At 40.5% G+C, this 22,482-nt stretch overlaps 2 protein-coding genes across 2 annotated transcripts in view; one reads left to right on the forward strand and one right to left on the reverse strand.

Moving 5' to 3' along the window:
• PAN3 (poly(A) specific ribonuclease subunit PAN3) overlaps positions 1-7,014 on the forward strand; it is an 82,592-nt gene extending 75,578 nt beyond the window's left edge. Inside the window, 3 exon segments of the mRNA XM_067290787.1 lie at positions 335-399; positions 1,130-1,268; positions 4,559-7,014. Coding sequence (XP_067146888.1) covers positions 335-399; positions 1,130-1,268; positions 4,559-4,699 — 345 coding nt within the window. The 3' untranslated portion in view covers positions 4,700-7,014.
• A 2,031-nt stretch (positions 7,015-9,045) lies between these two features.
• The window catches only part of FLT1 (fms related receptor tyrosine kinase 1), a 114,530-nt gene continuing 101,093 nt past the window's right edge, over positions 9,046-22,482 (reverse strand). Inside the window, exons 24-30 of the mRNA XM_067290798.1 lie at positions 21,936-22,047; positions 19,589-19,688; positions 17,949-18,054; positions 17,725-17,855; positions 16,984-17,068; positions 16,022-16,113; positions 9,046-10,864 (exon numbers count right to left, since the gene is read on the reverse strand). Of these exons, the coding sequence (XP_067146899.1) occupies positions 10,660-10,864; positions 16,022-16,113; positions 16,984-17,068; positions 17,725-17,855; positions 17,949-18,054; positions 19,589-19,688; positions 21,936-22,047 (831 nt within the window). The 3' untranslated portion in view covers positions 9,046-10,659. The remainder of the gene's footprint in view (positions 10,865-16,021; positions 16,114-16,983; positions 17,069-17,724; positions 17,856-17,948; positions 18,055-19,588; positions 19,689-21,935; positions 22,048-22,482) is intronic.

A 22,482-nucleotide genomic window follows, 5' to 3' on the forward strand; every position in this document is an offset into this window, starting at 1 on the left:
TGTAAGTATAGGATGGCAAAAGAGACTAGACTTATGTTTCCACACAGAAATAGAACTGTCTGATCCAGTTCCTGCTGAGGCAGCAAGATGTCTTCGGTTGTTAAATCTCCACATTGTAATTTGGATATGAAGTGCTAAGATCAGTATTTGACTACTAATACACAGAATAAAGCGTTTGATCTCTTTCTGAAAATGTATACCAGCTTCATGGGATAAATCATTGTAATTCATTGTGCTTCGCTGGCATTCCTGCTATATAGCTTTTCCTCATAAGTGTCTTAATTTTATCTTTCATTCAGAAACTTCAACTAATAACCTATTTCTTGTTTTCTAGGAGGTGCAAAATGGAAGGTTGTTTAGGCTTCTAGCAAAATTGGGAACAATCAATGAGAGGCCAGAGTAAGAAATACTTGTTTTCATAGTGTAGTATGTAAGATTCACTTTGTAATGCAAGGTTTCTTCTAACATAAATTTAAGATCGACAGTTTTCCCCATCTGTGCCCCTGAAAAGAGTATTTAAGACACCTTGAGACAATGAGATAAGCAACTTTCACCAAAATACTAAATTAAGGAAAAGAGAAGGATGCAAGTAGATATGCCAAAGTTGCTTCTGTTATTTAGTATGGATTCTCTTAGTGGTCTCCTGTAACTGAAAACAGTTAGTTTTTGAGGCAATCAGTATAGCCTTCTATAACTATAGCAAATGGCATAGATACTTGTTAAGCTACTTACTCATCAGCTTGTTGTTTGTCAGCTACTGTATAACAACTTAGTGTTCATGGCCTGTTTTCCACTGTGTTCAATAGACTTGGGTTAAAACACAGCTGTGTTTGTAATGCTGGTTTCTAACATTTATCTGGTAAACTTGGTAAAGATGACTCCTACCTTCTTCCCTTACTTTTCTGCAGGCCTTTGGTAGACATTAGCTTTGGGTGCTTTGAATATGTCATCTTTTATCTTGTGGCAGGAGGGAGACTGTAATTTAGTTGCAAATTATAACATGTCTTAGCAGAGCAGTAAGATCGCTTAGGTTAGATTGAGGAGTCAGTGTATGATTTATGTTGGTTTTATAGTTTTCTTTGTTTCTTTTGTTTTTTGAGGTTTAATGTGAGCCTTTGCTTTACACCAGGTTTCAAAAAGACCCAACGTGGTCAGAAACTGGAGACAGGTATTTACTAAAGCTCTTTCGAGATCACCTTTTCCATCAGGTGACAGAAGCGGGTACTCCTTGGATTGACCTCAGTCACATTATCTCATGTCTTAACAAGGTACACTGTACTTGTGTTAGCTTTTAAAAATTGTTTTGGTTAACTTTAAAATAATGTTCCACTGCAAAGCAAGCTGTCATTGGCAGGTTAATTCTGTTGATTTAACTGATGGTTATTTTTCCCCCTATTTTGAATGAAAACAATGTATTTACTAAACTAATATGCAAGCATTCATGGATATTTTAAATAAACTTAGTAGTATATTAATATTAAAACTTGGAATTCAGTAATATAGCATGATATATAATATTAACTTGTTCATCTTGGAACGCATTGAATACTGTGAATAAGCAATGCTGGTCCCTTTATGCTACTCTGGTCTTTCAACACAGCATAAAGGATCCATAGAAACCCTTTAACTGGGGGAGATTTCTACTGATACAGTTGTCACAGATGATTGTTATAAAGCAAGAGGATCCACTCCTAAACTGTGCTGCCCGGAGCAGGAGACAGGAGGGCACTCGAGAGTGGCTGCAATAGCACTTTGTGCAAAATCCAGCACTATCTTAGATAGTGGGGAAAATTTTGGTGACGTACAAGCTTAAGCCCATTTCTGATACTCCTGTAGCCTCTCCAGCCCTTCATTTTACAAGGCTGATTTAACAAAGCTGTTTGCAGTTTTTCATAAGCTGCACCACTAGCAAAATTTCAGCTGAGCACTCTCGTGATTAATAGTGGGAGACGTGAGATCTTCATTAGTTGTAGAACTTCATGTCTTGCTCCACGAATTAGAAAGCACATGAGCTGTGTTTTTGAGTTTTTTTTTTTTTTTTTTTTAACTGGTAGGTCAGCTTTCAATTTACTTGACATTGTTTTACCAAACTTCAATAAGTCGTAGGAGAATAGGATGCTCCTTCATCCTTTTTTCATAGCTGCTTGGTCATTCCACTCACTGCATAGAGAATGGTGATGCAGATGCTGACAATATAGAGTTTTAGTGGTTAGTGTTTTTTCTAGGATTAGGATAACAACCAACTTTCTCTTCCAGAAAAATTTGAATGTATTTAGATCCTTTGACACTGGTAACATCTGACTCATCTGACTAACTGCAGTTAAATCTTTATCTAAGTTATCTTTACCTCCTATTAGATCACTGATTTGCATTTTTTAAACATCATTTTCATCTTATTGATTGGTGTCTGCAGTCACTTTAAAAAGGACATTAAAGGGATTGATAAGATGAAAGAAAAAAAATTCAGTCAAAAGAAAGCATGTTGATATTCAAATAGGCAGTGCAGTGCCATCATGACTTGAAAGCAGAGACCAGTACAGATCTATAGAGAGAGAGAAGTGCTCCTGAAATTATAGGTCAGGAAAGAGACTGTGTCAAAGAATGCGTTGTTCTATTAATGTTCATGGCTTACGTTTTTAAACAGAGGCTCTTCTCTTCTGTGGTTGTGGGCTCAGCACACACAAAAAAGTAAGGCTTACAGAACTGTAGTTTGGAAATAAACTCTGAAAGCACCTCTGAAATCATGATATTTACTAGTAGAAGTGGCTATTTGGGCTTTCCTGCTATGCTCCAAAAGCATTCCTTTTTATTTAAACTTTATATGCACATACATACAGTACAGTATCTTTTTTTCTTTTCTTTTCTTTTTTTTCCTCAGTGTGGAATTTTTGGGATCTTTTCAGCTGAGAGATCCACAGGAGGAGAGGAAGAAAGCCATATAGGTGGCTTTCTTAATACAGGTCTTCCATATACCAATTTCATTAAGAAAATTCACTGATTTCTCGAACAATGCCAGTGTGAACCATAGACAATATTTCACACACATCATAATCTTGATACAAAATTTTGTAACGGATGTTGAACGAGACTGGTAGTGTAGTGTTATCCTACTCTACAAGAATTAAAAGCTAATTGTCCTTCTTTTGTCCTGAAGTTATTCAGAAAGCAGAAACTTAAATTTGGGAAGTTGTAGCTCTTAGGGTTATGCTCAGAGCATTATTTTTGCAGGAAAAATGCAAGAAGTTTCTAACTTGGTACATTGCTGCAGCCAGGGGAACAAGAGCTCAATGTCGAATCTAGTTGTTTTTTCTCCTATTCATTACAGCATGACAGTACTTTGATTTAGTCCTGCTGGGCTTGTATTTCCAAAGTTTGTCTCAATAGTGCCATATCCCACTTACCTCTGCCCCACCTTCTACCATGGGACAAGAAAGTTTGTAGTGTCAAATATCTGGAAATATCAATATATCAACTAACTAAAACAGCTATGAAAATTTTGCTTTATAGGAGAATCTGACAATTCCCCATTGATGAACGCTTCTTGCGAAGTGAAAAGCTCATAAAGACAGTATTGGAAGGGACTTCAGTAGATAAACTAGTCTGTTCTTATGTTCTGAATTAGGATTAAGGTTACATGCCTAATATACATATGCATTCGAAATCACTGCTTTTCTATCCTGTTCCTGAGGCTTTCTAATGAAAGGAATTCAGCAGCCTACCTAAGGGAGATTTGTGTAGCTTCATGTATCTTAAATAGATTTCATGACAAAAACATTTCTGCATCACCTGTTATAGGAAATTAAAATGAAATATTAGTGTGACAAGTTGCATGGAAGTCACTTGGAAGATCATACAACTCAGTTCTTGTATTACTTTAATAATGAATTCGGGAAGTCAGGAAAAAAACATGAAAACGAATCTTGAACAGACTTTTAATCTTTTTTTTTCTTAACCCTGAAACATCTATTTGGTTATGGATTGGAACTAGGTAATGTTTTTCTTGGAACAGGGGAAGGAAATGTACCATACAGAAGACTTAGGGACCGGTTTGTTTGCAGTATTGCCAAAAATGTGAGGTTTGGGTTTCTACTATTATTGAAACTACTTGGGGCTGGTCCATCCATTATTTTGTTTTAGAATGGGCAAGAAATTATTTACCTACCTTCCCAGGAGGCTTGTGCATCATATGGTAAATCACATGGAAATATAATGTTGAGCATGTTTTTGTACATCAGGAACTATATGGAAGTTATACTAGGTTTTCCATCCAGCGGAAGATAGTATTGCAGGATTATTAGCTTTATGAAAAGGGAAGAAAACAGTAGTAACCTAATCCAAAGGTCTGGAATGTCCATCAGGTTAAAACCAAAATGTCTCAATTTTTTGGCAAATATGTTGTTTTGGTGTGGCTCAGGTCCTTCCTTTCTGTGTTGTTAGCAGATCTGAGCCACACCAAAACTACGTACTTGCCAAGAAATCGATTGCTTTTGTTATTTGGGAAATGTTTTGCCATTTCTTTCACACTTCTTTTATTTTATCTTTTGCATTCTTGTTACAGTTAGATGCTGGTGTGCCAGAAAAAATAAGCCTCATTTCCAGAGATGAGAAGAGTGTACTTGTGGTAACTTACAGCGATTTAAAACGCTGCTTTGAAAATACTTTTCAAGAACTGATTGCAGCCGCAAATGGTCAGTTGTAGTATTTGCTGAAAGCATGCAGGACATTGCTGAGGAACTTAACCAATAGCAAATTGCACTACAGCTGAATTGTTGTTGTCATCTCATTTCACATTTGGGAAACAAACAGGAGATGAGCAAAAGCTGCTTGCACTTCAGTCAGGTACACTGTTACTTGAAGGGAAGAATGTTTCACTTATCCTAGAGCTAAGGCTGCCATTGGAGGCTTTATCTGTGAAGAATTTATTTTAGATTAAGGAACACATCAGGTGCATGATGTTCCTGCTTTTATTTTTTCCACTTGTATATGCACTAATTTTAATTTTTTTAAAACTTTTCTGATCTCTGAAGTTTCGCCACATTGTATACTTATTAAGGGAAACTCTTTGCAAGGACATTTCTGGGATACATTTTTGTCACTGAGGATATAGCAAAATTTATTCATTTTGATATTATTTGCACCCAGAATAGCATAAAGGACCAGGTAAATAATTTAATAGAAATTGTGTTCTATCAATTACTGTTTAGTTTGTAACCTCTGTAAAAGTGTGTTGTATGCAAGCTCTGTATGCCACCCACTGTTAGTTTAAAAAAGAAACAAACCAGAAGATGAAACTTTTTAAAACCAATCAAGTGAAGTATCAGTGAATTGTCAAAAAAAAAAAAGAGGAAAAGAAAAAAAAAAAAAAAACAACCCCGTCATTTGATTTAAACACTGTATAAGCGTAGTGACAAAAATAGCATCATGAGAAGCATCTATAATTTAAGGAGCATATCAAACTTGCTCTAAACACAACCAGCGCCTTTTAAAAACTGTTTGTACATTTTCGTGCTAGTCAGAAGCATTTACATTTATGCAATTTTTTTAATAGTTTTTTTTAAAGAAATTGTGTTTAAATGCCTGAAGTTTCAGGAGTGTATTACTTTAGGTTATTTACAATATAATTTTTGTATAAAGTTCTGTTCTTTGAACCACAGCTTTATTATGGTACGCTACACTGGATACAGATACAAAGACACTGTTAAAAGAAGATTAACTAAACACAGCAGTTGTCTGGCATCAAGAGCTTTTCAAGTTTTACAGCCTGAATCTGGAGGGATAATGATCTGCTGTGCCTTTGCAGTCACTGCTTAGCCCAAAGTAATATTACTTTTGATAATACTCAACACATGAATATTCATGAAGTAATTCAGTCTCAAAAGTCTGGAATTTTCCTCCTCAATTAACTTTCTAATATTTGGACGTGCAGTTGTCTCCATACTTGGGTATTCTTGGGATTTGTAGTTAAACACCTACACTTTGATACTGAAGACTGCCAAATATGTAGGAATTTCCTTTCTTAAAGCAGTAGTGAAGACTGTATCTATCCTTTCCCAGCACTGAATGTTTTAATAGCACTGGGTGCTCACCGTGAAGAAAATGTGGAAACTCAAAAGGTCAGGACAGACTCTAAGCACTTGCAACTGATGTTACTGACATCAATTTTAATAATTCTCAATATTTGTAGTTTTCAGAGAAGTTTTTAATATTTCTCTGTCCACTTTTATAAGCTTTAAAAAGATTCGCCGCCTTGAGACTTGCATCAAGAAAAGCAACTCTCTTCACATCGAAAGCTTTGAAGACTAGGGACATGCTTTACACATTTTAGAAAATGTGGTTGAATCCACATTAGGTAGCATCAGTTGTTGAGTTTAAAAATCGATTATTGTTGCATTTGATCGAATGAATTTTAAAAGGAACATAATGTTTAATATTCAAATGATAACAGTTGCCAGAATGTTCTTTTTAATGTAAAAGGAACAGGAACTTTGAGAAGTGAACATGCAAAACAGTCTTTTATCATTAGCTCATGTATTTGAGGAAGAGCAGCTGTCTTTTATATGTTTTTTGACAAATCATATTGTAATTCTTTTGTACAAAAAAGAAGTACTTGTATTCTAGAAGAAATATGAAATGCTTAATTTATAAGCGGGCTGAGGTTTTTTCCAGTATTGTTTTCTTTGAAAATGAAAGGGGATCATCTGCTCAGTTGTGGGGTTTGGGAACCTTTGAAAATTTAATTTGTGGACCAATATTTTGTGAAGTGTAAGGCAGGGGTAAAATAGGGCTTGAATTCTCATCCTTTTTAGACCAGCAAATCACCCTCTGCGAGATGTGTCTAAATTGCAAACCTGTGTGTATTTGCATAATGTCAGCTTGCTTCAGCCCCTAGTAACCTCAGGACTTGGTTTAAAAATAAAAAGGTAGACAGCTAATAAGTTTTCATACATAAACAATGTCATCCAGAAAATATTTGGTGTCAGGTAAAACATTAAAAAGAATTTTGTTTTCTATTTATTTCATTTGGTCTATATTTGGGAATGATTTGAACAGTCTGAAGTTCAGCTTGGGTGTTTTTTTGGGGGGAGAGCCCTTCTACCCCATTTTAATTCCATTTAGAAGGTTGTCCTAAAGTTGTAGTTTGATCCATTCATAGGAAGATTTGTGTATCTGTGTTTAAAAAAAAAAAAAAAAAAAAGGCACCACCAGGACATGCCCTCCTAGATGGGAAATTTAATTCTGACCTTCCTATTTTTACAGCTAAAAGCACAGAAGGGACAACCTTTGAAATCACGTGATGTTGGTCATTTTAATTTTTGTACCTATTTTAAATTCTGTTGCTGTATTTACTATATTGTAAATATTTTGTTGAGGGTACCTATGTATTTTTGATTTGCCCTTGTTTCAGTAATTCGGGTGTCAACAGCTTCCCCTAAAAAGCACCAGTATGTTAAGTTCTAATGCCATGATCCCAATATGTGTTACTCATCTTTAATCCTGTTTTCATTCTTCATGTGTACAGCAGTATTTTTAATAAAGAATACCAGAAACAATGTAGTCTTATTCTGAGCATGTGAAGTATGGAAGTTGGATGTGCCTCATCACAACTTCAGTGCAGGAACTGTATTTCATTCTATCATATTTCTTTTGTATTCACTCTTTGTTTCCAATGCAGAGTTTAAGCAATCATGATTCACAAAGCATGTTTAATATTTGCCACTTACAGTACATCAGATGTTCTAAAATTTATAGATACTATACACTAGAAGTGTAGTAATACACACTTCCTTAACTCCCGAGTCAAAGCAGTTACTACTTCTGTCAGATCAGTTCTGCTTTACTTAGAAAAGTCCTAATTCTGAAAACTGTATTAAAAAGTACACTTACTTTCATGTTTATTGAGCTTTTTTGCCCAAAGGTATATTAGTTTCTTTGAAAACTTGCATATGGAGTGATTGACAACTTCAGTGCCCAAAATTATTTGTTCTATATTGTTAATCACCACAGGTGAGGTGATTTAGTGGTGGGATAAAATCTTCTATACCATCCAACCCTGACCATCCTTATGTAACATGAAATTTTGTGCAAGATGTGTGATAGTGTCAGTACTTTTTCTTGATATATTTCATATGGAGCCATTGTCCCTTAAGTTGCATTGTTGTTTTAAAAATATTATATAGAGACTAAAGTTGCAGCAGGCTTGCTTGGTGCACTCGTCTAGTCTCCAAATCTCTCTTAGTAATGTGTAGCAACAGATACAGAACCTCTACAGCAGTAAGTAATCCCATAATAATCTACCTCTCTGGAGAAAGTTTCTTCTCAGCTTCCTTCCAGTGCTTTTGCATAGTCATATCTGCAGCATGGTTTGGAGATCCCCTCAGATCATCTGATGTTGTATACTAGAGAGCACTATTGAACATCTAAGTGGAGGCAGCTTCACCAAGATCTGCTGTTGGGGGCAGGGACTCGGAGAATCCCCATGAAGAAGAAAAAACATCTACCAGGCTGGATGCACTAACTCATGTCACAGCAGGTTCAGAACAGGCTTTGTGTTGGTGATGCTCTAGCTTCTTTTGTTGTCCTTTCATCTGTACCAAATCTTCTAGCTGCAGAAGTGACCAAGGAGCAGTTAAATGGATATTTGTCAACGGGTTTTCTTTTCTCCACCATGAAACCTTGACTTTTCTGGAGATAGAGTTTATTTTTTGGCTTTGGACAGCAGTAAGTATCTCTTAGATATGCTGAATCTAGTGTGTTTCACTTACAGTGATAGACACTTGTATTGCTCCCTATGCATCTGCTTTGTTGTGTGGGAAGGGAACCTTCTATGCATATTTGATGGATTGATGGACAGATGTAAATGTTAGTGCTGTCCAGTGCTGGATTGTCTGTTGTGGTAATCTTTACTGAGTTAATTAGCCTGGCAGATCTGTGTACATTCTTTCAAAAGCGAACTTTATTATATGAATTTAGCAGTCAAATACATTATATTAAGAGAGAAAATGAAAGATAAAAGTGAGTTATTCACATCCAAAGAAACTTAGAGATCATATAAAAGTAACTTTTGTAGTCCAGTTTTCTTAAATATTTATGCACAAAAAGCATATTTATATATTTACACTGTGCAAACACTTCCTTTAAGAGATGCATTATCACTCAATTATTTTAGCTGAATTGGAATTAAATGCTTCTTTGAATTTCCAGTGGTTCTGATCAAGATAGAATACATTTAACCAGCAATAGACAGTGCCGTAGGTTATAGTTAAAATTAATGATCTCTTGACAAGGAAGATCTAGAATGGATTCTTTGTAGCTTAGGAGTCAGTGGTACTGAGTTTTGAGTGGTCAGAATCATATTGTAAGTAGCATTTTAATAAATATGTTTATAATGGACCACAAGAAACTGAGGCTGGGCAGTAGTTGTTGATCCAGAAAACATCAGTGCGACTGTTAATTGGCTAAAAGCCATTTTAATATTACATTCCAAGGTAAAGGGGGATAGTGCATCCTTACACTTTTCAAATGAAGAACATTCATTTCCTTTCTGAGATGCTATACAAAAGTCTGTTGCAAATAAATGATACACTTTTCCTGTACATATATTCTGTTAACTAACCTGGAAATTCAACTGCATTCATAGAAAAGCTGCCTTACTTTCCAAAGAGATTGTCTTATTTCTAACTAAACATTTCAAACTCTCTAATAATCAATTCTTTGTTTAAAGTATATGCAGTTTAGTAGCCATCCTGTCCTTTCAGACAGGTTCCCATAAATAAAATATCAGTGCAATGTTAGAAGGTCCACTAGGTTTCATGGACAAAGCTTGGCTTAACGTGTCTAGTTTGTTGTTTGTTTCCAGTGTGTGTATGTTGGCATATTGAAAAAGTGCAAAACTTCAAGAACGTTTACTTGATTTCAGCAGGCTTGACCAAAGTGAATTGTTCTGGAGTCCCTGTTATTGCAGCCCTCGCTCTGATCTTAGTTCTTTCGTATCCTTGCCAAATGTGTTTTGCAACGTGTGTTTGAAGTCCTGGCCTCGCAGGACACCTCCCTCCCCCTTTTGTTACCCAAAGGAGTAAGACCTTTCTCATGTCTCATCCCCAGCTAGCTAGTTTAGATTCCCTGGAGCATTAGCCTTCTCTCAAGTTTCTCAAAGTAGAGTTTTCACAAAAAACTGTAGAATGTGGTCCCCTTCTTGTCCACCTCTTCTCAGACGATCCTTTATTTTTCAGCACTATGCAGGTGGCCTCATGACAGGGCCAAGCGATGGGGTGCAAATTCCAGGGTGCTCCTGACCAGAACATCAGTGCTGCATGAGTCTGAACAGAGGCTGGGTTATTGTAGCATTAAATACCATCCTGCTGCCAGGGACTGAACACTGAACTGGTTTTGTCTGTAGTGATGGCCATTCTAGTTTTCAGAAGTATCAGGCAATTTTAGTGACAGCTGTTGGCAGCCAGCATTGGGAAAGTCAAGGCCTAGGCATTGGTATTTTACTGTATTTTGTATATGTTTCTTGCAGTTTGTGGAAAAGCAGATCACTTGAGATTAAGCCAGTGACAGTTTTTTAATTGTAGGATAGCTAACATTCAGGTCAAAATGTTTAAACTGGCAGTGTTTTAGAAAAACCTTTTCCAATTAAATGCATATATCTTGGTCTACTTAAATGGGTGGCTGAGCATAAAGGACCACTGAGTTGTAGTCAGGAGGGGGAGAATGGCATACTTTCATTTTCTCCAGCACTGTGTTGCTGTAAGTATATCTTTTCTTGGAATCACTGAGTTGATCACAACTGAAACTGCAGAAGCTTCTTGGCTTAGTTATTCCAGAAAGCACTGACTCCTTGCTCCTGCTGGCACCTTTCACACTGTAAAACAGCAATGTCACTGTTAGCATATTTAAAGTGTATGGGCATCTGTTTTAATGACCTGAGCAAAGCCATATCGCAAGAAGCTGCTTTGTTTATTCTCGGATGATAATAAGAGCATTTATACAGATGGGATTGCTCAAGGGAGAACGGAGTAGAGGACTGAAAGAGCCCTCCTGTGTCCCTTTCAAGTCCCCTCAGTCACAGCATCTTTGTTCAGAACATTTGTATTAAAGTGATTGTGTTCATTGTAAGTATTACAGTCATGGTGCTTATGGGAATATTTGATCACCTAAGCTCTATTGTTTGTTAGTGTGAATTCAGGATAGCCCTGGAACAATAGCTGAAGTGCCTTTGTGGCAGTGCTGGGGACTGAAACTTTATTGCAGAGCCGAGTAATGTGGAGTATCTGGCATCTGTGAGCTGCAGATCCTGATATGGTATATCCTTTCCCCCCCCATACTTAAATGTTCTTAAGGGATTTTTTTTTCTTGAGTGGGAAGAGTGAAGTAACCAAAGGTCTCAAGCCTTGACGCAAAAGTGGGAAACTACCAGCAGAGATGTACCTGGAGCCTGAACTTAGGTGAGTCTTAAAGATAAGTAGCTGATGTTTATGTGAGGAAGGGCACAGGATACTCAGGTATATCCTCTTCTAGGCTGCTCTCAGCAGCTGACATGAGCTGCTGCTTTGAATCAAAAGTATTTCTGTCCCACAAAGGACTAGTTATCCTGTTGGATGCCTTTTACAAGGTGCCCTTCACAAGAGAGGCTTAATGTCTTCTCAGCTGAGCCACTCTTTAAGACATTGTTTACCTTGCAGCACTTTCTCACTCTTATTCTGAGAGGGTAATGCTCAAAAGGGCTCTTTCAATAATGAAGAAAATTAAGTCAAAGAATTTTCACACCCTTGAACTTAGATGCCTTAGTTCTTCATCTGTAGACAAAGGGCATGACAGGGCACTCTCCATCATTGATTATATGTGAAATCCTAAGTTAAGCATATGTTGGACTGCAATGCCTGAATTGAGATTCCCCCCCGACAGTTTTTATAAGGTTAAGGCCACTCTGCCCCTCTCCTTTTATAAGGTCAGGAACATTGGCAGTCAGTCTTGAATTCCATAGAAGACAGTCAGAGAATCTATTGAAGCTTTGGGTAGTCCAGTTTTTTGGGGGTTTTGCACAATTTGATTGTTAAATGAAGCACTGAACTGGTAAAGTAGCATAGGGCCTTTCTCATTTAGGATATTGAGAAGTAGAAATTTCTTTTAGATTTCACAGCTGTTTGAGTCTTTAACTCACAAGCGTCTGTGCTTTGTAAGGAGTGTGGTCTCCTGTCCTACCTGTGACATCTGTAGGAAATTAGAGGGTGCTCCCAAGAAGACCACCCTATTACACTTGTCTATAGATAGTTTTAAGGAGAAATGGATTCAAGGATTTAATGGATTTAAAGAGAAATGCTTCTATAATTTATGTTGTAATTGCCTGTTTAGAGAGCAGTGGGCTGGCAGAAGTGGCATGTGTATGGGATGCCTTCTTTCCTGTCTTCTGCCTAATTGCCATCACTGTGAACTTTAAGCACTCAAAAAACATCAGCTAGACCATGCGGAGTCATAAGCCTTAGCATCATCATTCTCTTTGATCCTCTTATTCCTTATCTAGCTCTTGCATCCTGAGAATCTGTATTTTCTTTCAATTGCAGACCTTATTTTGTCATTAAAGTTTAGACCTAGCATACTTATAAAGGTCAATGCTTTAAGAAATGAATACCTCATATTTCAACACTGGCTGAAAAGTCTGAAGCAATATGTTGTAGAGCTGGAGTACACTCCCAAGGAGAGCTTTTAGAGAGCCTGTAAGGTTTGGCACCAATAGACTTCATCTGGAGATGAGCTTACAGTCAACAAAAGCTTTTCTAGGTGTGGACTATCTACTTTTTACTCTGGGAATGTAAAATAGAAACTGGGTCTAGCTGCTTCTTAGTTGGGATCACTTGTTGGAGGAAATGTTTGCTTCATTCCTGGCAGATAGTCTACATTCAAGAGCTCAGCGAGATTAGAGGTTGGCTATGGCTCTCATGATGTTTGTTCCAGCTCAGAAATGGTGCAGTTCTCAAAAAATTTACTGGATTAGCAATTTGCTTTGATTCGGGGGTTTGCTCCAGCCAAAGTATTTTGGCTTATTCTACTTGGGCTTTTTCACCAGTACTGAAGAAGAGGTGCAGTTGGGATTCTTTCCATTTGCAAGGGAGCAGAGCTCAAAAGACTGTTGTCTGCTGCCCCCTCCCCCCAACAACTTCCCTATTGGAATCTTGTTACTTGAGACCTTACATTAGGAGAGACTTATCTCTCTTTATGGTATTTGCAGTATCGCTCATTTTCATCTCAGTGGTGCTCTAGTTGTTCACACTGAGTGAATATTAGTGTGTGCACTGGCTTTCTCCTGGAGTGAACTGATTAGTTTCCTCTGATGCAAGCCCTGGGGACAGTTCTGGTGCATGTTCACTCCAGTGACTGCTCCCACAAAGCAGTACAGGTAAGATGCACCAGTTTGGCTCCTTCCACCCTACACAGTCTTTCAACACTGTCCCATCAGACTTTGCCATCTCAAGTATGATCCCTCTAATGCCCTGCTCCAGGGCATGCACAAACCTTTATTCTGTTATTAATACATCACCTCACCTGACTGGCCTGCATGTTATTTCAGAAACTTTGAACTGAGAAAAATACACAACCCCCCCTCTTTTTGTCTTGGGCAGCAGAGAAATGCAGGTGCCCAGAGAGAGCTGGAGCTCAGTGCTGCCGAGCTGTGCACCAAGCCAGGCTCCTCCAGAGGAGGCGAGCCAGGAACAATATGGACACAGTTGCTCTGCGCCACTTAGCCTGGGCTCAGAAAGCACTCGCTGGAGTGAGTGTGTCTGTCTGCATCTGTGTCCTAAAGGAAGATGTTGAGGTTTACAGTTAGCACGGAAGCAGATGCTTACGGCATGGTTTGGTGTTACAGTGAAGGTGATCTAACAGTAAGCTGCTGATAAAAGGTGGGGGCCCTTCTCATCCTGGCACAGGCATTCAGCTGCCCTGATAGCAAGCAGCTACTGTTTGCTGAGAGTCTATCTGAAGCTTATTTTTCTGATACTCTAGTGACCTGAACCAGCTTATTGCAGGGCAAGCTAAGGAGAAATGTTAGCACAAGAGAGGGGGCAGGACCACAGAGCAAGGATGTTTGAGATGCAAGGGAAGAAGCAGGACCATGCATTTGGTTAGATCAGCTTACATGTGTCAAACACCTCTTAGAGCTTTACCTTGCCCGCTCTCTGAGGAGTGGATGAATGTAATTTTCAAGTTTTACTACTTTCAGAGGTATTTATTTATTGCTCCAGTTTAGCCTAAGCAAAGGATGCTTAGCTAGGAAGCTACAATTTTTAAGAATGTGTTTACACTAATGGGTTGCCAATGGCAGACACTGCTTTTCAGCATGACACTGCAGTACCACTAGTTTATCTTCCAGGGCAGATGACCTTCTATGTGCTCAGCCAACTGCTCTGTTTCCTCGAGGATTTACATTCTAGCAGCCACAGTTGAGTTCAAATTTCTTTTTTCCCATTCAAGCATTCCTTTTCCTTATACAGCTGAAACTACTCCTCAAAGCAATGTCAGAGAGCTGCTGAGGGCACACACCATGTGTTCTGTGCCATGCTAAGAAAGAGGTATTTTATAATTTCATTTGGGAAGGTTACTGTGCTGCTGTCTGCAGCCTTCAGAAATGTTACAATTCCACACAGAAAAGATGCATTAAACCACTTTTAGGAAGCATTGTCCTCTGGAGCCTTGTAAAATCCACACGCATTTCAAGCTTTGTAATACCTGGCTTCTCAAAATAGAACATGAGAAACTCCCTCAATTAAATCTAGAGTGCCATAAAAATACTTACAAGCCTCTTTTCTGAAATATGAGTGGTCAAGGCACAAGAAAAAGGTTTTACCAGCACTTGTTCACAGTGACTTGCATCACCCTGGCTTTGCTGTGCATGAGCAATGCTTCCATTGCAGACCCCTGCCAGTGGTACATTTACCCTGTATTGCCATGTATTTTGGCCATGCGAGTGAGCCCGTGTACATGCTCTCACACCTGTATATCTGTGCACTTAACCAATGCCCTTTTACTTAGTCACTGGAATTTTTCTTAAAGCAAGCCCTCTCCACCTTGACTGCACATTTCAGCCAGCTGCAATTGTTCATCAAGAAAATACTACACCTCCCAGCCTGCGCAGCTCCAGGTCACTCCCAAGTTCAGTCTGGTCAGGATGGCAGGATGGCCTTGACCTAATGCCAGCGTAAGATGAATGATCTGCTGGGTCTGGGCAGTCCCAGAGCTGGCTGAGAGAGCTGAGACCAGCCAAAGACACTGCCAGCTTTATAATGGCCCGGGAACTGAGACACCGTTGGCATTGAGAAAATAAACATTTCCCATTTGCAGAGAGTTCATGTCAGTGCAGCACGTTCCTTAGAGCAGCCCCAGTTCCCTGCTTAGGCAGCTGTCAGGAATTAGGTGGAGGAAGGTGGCTAATATATTAAAGTGCTTAAAGGCAGGAAGAGAAATGAGGCCCTCACATCCATCTATTGTAAAGTTGCCACTTTAGCATCCTGAGCCCATGGGTCTTAAATGGGTTATGCTTAGCTGACTCATGGAAAAGAAGGGCAAAAACAAGCTCTGGGAGCCTTGTCCCAGCTGGGGTGCCCTTGGGGACGCACAGAAAGAACTGCAAATCCTTCTTAGCCACATGTTCATCCACCCCCTCGCCAAGGACTTGTTTCCTATAGTTAATGCACCGCTGCCTTGCATTAATGCTCTCTGACCATCACCCGCCCAGCCTGGCAGTAAGTTCAAGATTGGGTAGGTTGCTAAAGAGTGATAATAAATCATATTGGTGATGTTCATTGAGGGGTTTGAGTGTTGTTATGTTTAAGGTGCATGGAGGTTTAGTTGTGAGGGCTGACTGAATGAGTAACTACTCGACTAAGCAGAACACACATCAGCAAAAGCATTTGCTGAGACTGGGGCTCCTCAGGTACTTCTGTTAAGCCTGATTTAGTACAAGGACTTTGAATCCTCCTTTGCCCTCTAACACATGAAGGAGAAGAAAGGGACGTAAAATACAGACCCAAAGAGCGTCCGTCTCTGTTTGCTGTCTGTCCACGTGAAGCGTTTCAGTTCTTCTGAAGCCAACACCATCCCACTGTCTGCTTGGTAATCCTTGAAGAAAAAAAAGAAAGACTCAACCCTATTAGGTGTTAACTGTAGAAAGTTACTTTTATAATGAAGTCAATTCCTATCTGGTCAGATTCACAACATCATTTCAGTCATTTATGCTCAGAGATCTGTAAGACCCAGGGATTTTGTGCTGCTTTAAGTGCCACAATGCCCAGGAATTTCATGTTGCTTTTCCAAACTGTTCCTGTTTTGGGGTGCAGCAAATACACAGCATTAATGCAGGTGCAGAGTGTTAAAGGTGTCTACAAACAAGGTGAAGCTCTGGCCAGACACTAGTCAGCCTTCAGCAAACCACCATGCTTTCCCCGTGCCCCCCACCATTTAATGCTTATAAGTGTTATCTGGATTACTAAAAAGCTTCCTCCAATGGCTGACCCATGCCCACCGCCACCCAGGACAGTCCGTGTGCTCTGTTGGCTGACATCTGCCCAGCTCATCTGCCTGCTAACAGGGCATGCACATAGAGAGGGCTTATGATGGAACGAAGCCCACAGTACTCATTTTTGCACTCATATTCAGGTGAAGCACAAATCCAAGAGATTTTAAGTGGCTCTTCTACAACATCGGGACCCAGCTGGGACTCTGGCAGCCATCCCTTGCCAGGCTATTGGCACTGGCCATTTCTTAGCCAGTGAAGAGCGTTTGCAGCCCCGGGCACAGCCAGCAAAGGACCCACTGTCGCCCGTTTGAAGGCCAGTGGGATAACACCATACTGCAAGCACAGCTAATCCTGCACCTGGTTTCAGCAGAGCTAGCAAAGCAGCAAAACCCTTTCTTGATTTCCTTTGTATACAGCTGTCATGCAAATAAAAAGAAATAAATAATATATTATTTGACCTAAGAATCACTTACATCAAATACAAATGTTTCCTTGATGGGAAGCGCTTCAAATGTTTTTATGCGCTGGGGCGGTTTTATTTTGAAAGTATTTATGTATCTATTCAACAGAAAAGGGAGAAAGATTCCTGGTGAGAGCATGAAGTACAGTGCGTAAGGGAGAAGCTGGTTATTCCTGTGTTTCTTGAAGTATTTGCTTAACTCATCACCAAAGTAGTTTATACAAACGGGACTTGTTACCCAAACTCCACTCAAACATCATTGACCAGCCTCTCATGGCCTCTTGCAACCCCTCTCCCCTCAGCCCAGCCCCCCACTGGATGGGGTTCAGAGACGGAGGAGCTGCTGCCTGGCTCCACCTGAATGCCTGCTAATGAAAAATACCAAGTGTTACCCAGCCCAGAAAATGTTGTACGCCCCAAAGTAAACTGCAAGTGAGGATTTTGATGTTGCTGGTGGCAAAGGTGATAGCGACACCTCCGTTAGATGATCTACAAAGTAGATTTACGGGGGTAGGGGGAGTGGGGGAGTGGGTAAAGGATCAGCTACCACTTTGAAATTGAGTGAGAAAAGTGATTTCTGGTCATTCTCTCATAAAAAAAAGACATTTCAAATCAGATACTAGAGATGTTGGAAAATTCAGTCCGTGTGGAGTTTTTCTGACTGTTTTCTCACACCCAAGCCCAAACCAGGCAATGCAACAAGCTGCAATAAGGAATGAACAAACCAACCCTGTCCTTATCCTGCTTATCTTACCTGACATTTTCAGTGCTTCCACAGCTTGAGCTTGTAACAGATAAGTTTTCACTGCACAAAGAAATGGGTGCAGACGGAAACACGCTTTCAGTTGTAAATATGGTATTCAGGGGTATGTAGTCTTTGCCTTCCTAAATGCACATGAAAAATCAAACTGTTATCCCTGAGAATGTGCACACTGTAGCCCTTGCCGAGGTCATCACACACAGTTACTTCTTTAGTACCTGTTGCACGTTTGCTTGAAGCAGATCCCCCAGCTTTTTCACCAGTTCGGAAAACCTCGGTCTGTCATTGGGATTGCTTTGCCAACAGTCCATCATGATTTGGTAGCTACGACAACAAAAGCAAAATGAGCATATTGTGGGGTTAAAGCTCAATTTGATCCAAGGCAGTGCAGTGTCTGACAGTGTATCAGCAATAGAGTTAACTCCTGAGCCTGTGTGATTTTACAGAGATGCTCTCCAGCACTATTGAGGTCTCTTACTAAAAGTCAAAGAGTAAGTTTTCAAGAAAAAAAGAAAAAAAAGTTTCCCACAGGACACCAGGAAGCCCACTTCAGAAGAATAATTTAGCCAACTAATCATTTCTTTTTTTATTCCTAATTAAACACTAAACCTTTGTATAAAACATCTATTAACTGGCAATGTTTAAGTTAAGGCATCCTAAGATGACTTATATGGATGTGTCACTTCCTTGTATTGGTTGAGTCTAGCTTTCCTTCCTGCAATAAAATATGTGGAAGAGAAAAAAAAAAAAGCTCTTATCAACTGTCACTAGGATAATAAAATTAGCCAATGGATAACACTCCCAGATATGATATGGCTGGCTTGCATCCTTTTACTTCTTCCAGAATGTTATTTTTGGGAAGTGTTACTATTTAGAGTCATGATGTAGCACTCAGAAAGGCACCATAGACACCTGCATGTATTTAATTTTGCCTGAAGAGGTAAAATGCACGTGATATTTCCATGCTCCTAAATGATTTGTGCAATTCTGTGCTCAGAGTCCTGTAACTCGGAGCAAGGGCTGTGTGGAGCCCGTAGGGAGGAGCTGCCGCTTTTCCTAACAGGCTGCTGCTTGCGCAGCCGATGGAGCTGTTGAAAGCCTCAGGCAGAAACAGCGCAGACTAAATGATTTTGGAGCCTGTAGGTCCCTGTCATCTTCCTCTGCTATCAGACGCCGTCTCCAGGAAAGGGTGGGCCCTCAGCACCACCGTATTTGCAAGGAAGCCTCCACTGTCACTTCCTAAGTCAAGAAAAGGTTAATAATGTCACATTTCTCCAGCACTTACCAGTGTACATGTCAATAAATATTAAACCTGGATGAGAATGAATAATCTTCTTCCTCTGAGTTGTTCTTTCAGTTGTGGCTTTAATGGTCCTCCCCCGAGCTATCTAAGAACAGACTTTTCCATATCTTAAAAGTGAAAACAGGTCTTGGCTATGCAGGATGATGAGCTTTGGTGACACTAACCTTGCATTTCTCCAGCGCCTGGCCTTTCCTTGTGACCACGCTCCCTTGTCAAACCCTATGCAAAGTCTCTGTAGCATGTGTTTGGTCCTGCTTGGGCTACGGGACTGTCAGCCCGCTCAGGACCCCTGGGCTCGGGGCTGTGGCCACCAGTGTCATCACCTTCTTCACAGCCTTTTAGCAGGAAGGCCGGGGGGGGGGGGGCGAGGAGGGCTAAGGGTGGGGGATTTTCAAGAAGATGCTAATGACAGCAAGAAGATATGGGGCAGCATTGGGTTATTTTTTTCTTATGTTTGCACAGAAGACTTCTTGCGGAGACTCATACATCATTTGTCCTGCAAGGCAGCCTAGGAGGGAGAGGTACACCAAAAGCAAGCAGGGAAAAGCATCTTACATTTCTTCTGTCGCTTGCTCTGGGGCCCGCATTCTTGTGCCTTCTTTTAGTCTGCTGCAGAAATCCTCATCCATTTGGACTCCAGGGTAAGGAGAGGCACCTAGGGATAACAGTGAAAATAGATTCATGCATCCCTGAGTCGGGAGGGGAAACATCTCTGCACACGATGCTGGCGTTACGTCAGCTCCCGTGACGTTAGCCAGGTAAGATGCTATTCGAGGTTCTACGGTCCGTGCAAGGCACGCTACACTCACCGTGCAATCAGCGGGGAAAACCAGGGACTTCCAGGGGGTGGTTCACCTCACCTATCCCAGCCGCCCATCTGGGAGTTGGATGAAGTGCTTTCTGGAGATCCCTTTTCTCAGCACTGACTGTAAAGGGAGCCAGGCTGGGTACCCGAGACAGTTAATCATGAGACCTAACCCAGGTACTATGGATTCCCCCACCCCTGCAAACACCCAGGATGCTCCGCATCCACTTCTGGAGGCTGGAAACCTCCCCAAGGGTCTGACCCTGCCAGGTGCCACAGGGGAACTGCTGCTCAACTCAGGCCAAGTCCTGGGCCTTGGGGAGCAGCAGGATCAAGCCCAGGGCTATCAGTGGCATTTACCTGGCCTGAATGTGAAAAATAAAAATGAATTTGACCTAAAAAGAATGCCTAAACAAAAGCCAAGTCTGATCTCTTTATACTTTGGACGACCCTGAATTCTAGTAAGCACAGTATTAACAAATCCCAAATACTCAAAAGCAGCTTGAAAATAATTAAATAATGGTTTAAAATCAAATCATGGTGCATTTGCATTATTCCTCTAGTTTCTGTGGTTTTAAAATCAGCAACCTGATTATGCTGCTGATCTTTTTTCCACTGATAAGAAGGCAAAAGGAAAAAAGAAAAGGAAAGAACAATGACAAAACCTCTCTGAGAGTCAATCACCAGGTTCCAGGAGCTGGGACTTTAAGAAGAAAATAGCAGATGTTGTGAGGCTCACCATAAAATCACAAGAGTTGGCAGCCTGACCAGCAACATGCATTTAAACTAATAAATGATTGATTGTCCTAAGAATTGTATAGTATTGTTTCCTCTACTGTTCTCCTCTTTTGTCAGCCTCTGTGCTGAACCCAATTAAGATTCTTCTATTATGACGGTCATTGTTGTTCCCTTTCAGTGTACATTTTGTATCCTGCATCTCGAAAGTACAAAAAAGGAAAGGAAAAAAAAAAAAGCTGTGCTCGGGGTTTTAATTTCAGATTCCATGGTCTAGTTCACCCTGAGGCATCTGTTTCACTGTTTGTTTGCCTGCCGTTTCCAGCGGCTTGTGTGCGAGGGAAGCAGCTGTGCGCGGCGCAGGGCTGGCACCGGGGCACTCGCCGGCTGATTTTTTGGAGTGGAAATGGAGGGTGTCTGCTGTCACACATCTCAGATGCCTTTAACACATTCAGAGATGTTCAAAGACCTCCTTGTGTTTCCAGCTGGGTGCTTACTTGCTCCTGCAGAGAAACGCAGAAGCTTTTGAGGGAAAAAAACATCCACCTTGAGATGCCAGGCAGAGAGGGTGGACTCTGAGCTTTATATTTAGGATCAGCTCTTGTTTCCTTGTATATTCGATGTCATAATCAGGCACCCGAGTGCACTGCCTTCATTCAAGCAAGCACTGTGTGACTGTTGTCCCTGGCTGCCGGTTACAACTGCAGATCTGCTGGAATTGGGGACCCCAGTTAAGAGGTCTGAAAACTGCCCTACTTCTCTCCAGGGAGTGCACAGCCCTGGCACTGTGAATGCTGGCTCTGCCATACTCGAGGAGATGCCTAGGTTTATCTCGGATGGCATACGGCAGGCTGAATAAGGCCCACAAGCTCCTTGTTACACTACAGGACTTTAAAAATTTGCTTTATTTTCCCATCAGGTCCTGAGACCATAACTCTGCACTCCATCTGTCAAACAGAGCACCAAGACCGCTCAGGCCATGCTGCCCTAGGTGCATCCGCACCAAGGGTTTCTACAAGAGAGACATGGAAATTAAAATTTTGGTCATGATAGAAACAGGTGGAAAAATGCTCAGATAATTTTGCTATTCGTTAAGGTTTTCAGCTTGGCAAGGTTGATCTTCTTACCAGTGGCCTTACAAGCATCAAACTTTTCAGTTCACAGTGACGTGATACCGACAATTCTCCCCTCTATCCTCACACCCCCACCGATGCCCGATTTAGTTATTTCCTTATTAAAGACATGGCAAAAGCTCTTTGAAGTTGATGGATGTTTTTCCACAGACTGAAATGATCGTCAGGTCAAGCCCTTACTACAACCCTCTCCACCGCTTTCAGCTCCCAGGAGGCAGATTTAACATACCCAAGGAAAATATCTCCCACAGCAATACCCCATACGACCACACATCGCTTTTTGTATTGTAGATTTTATCAAATATGGATTCTGGAGCCATCCACTTGAGAGGAAGCCGAGCCTGAAATGAAATGGACAAACCTTACTATTATTTTCAAAGATTAAAAGAATTTAATCATAGCTAAATCAATTATATATTGTTATATAAATAATTACCATTCAAGAAGGAACCTGCGGGGTTTCTTTGCAGACAATAAACACATACTCATTCAGGCACTATCTTAACAAATTTTCAGAATAAAAGGCTGTTTTCCCCTTCCTAAATACATTTTTAAAATATATGTGGCACAAAATGCCATAAACTGGAGACCTGTGAGAAGACTGACTACGCCTTTTCTTTGCAGTGTTGCAGGGATATGTCAAAACAGTTGTTTCTTGCCAGCATCCTAGGGATAGGGGAGAAAACCCTACCCCAAGTGCAGGTCATTTTGTCATAGTATCAAAGATGTTCTTGGGTAAATTTGCAGACCCTCTCTTCCAGGACCATGTCAGCAAC

The sequence above is a fragment of the Apteryx mantelli genome, chromosome 1, assembly GCF_036417845.1.
Source record: "Apteryx mantelli isolate bAptMan1 chromosome 1, bAptMan1.hap1, whole genome shotgun sequence".
Classification (NCBI taxonomy): domain Eukaryota; kingdom Metazoa; phylum Chordata; class Aves; order Apterygiformes; family Apterygidae; genus Apteryx; species Apteryx mantelli.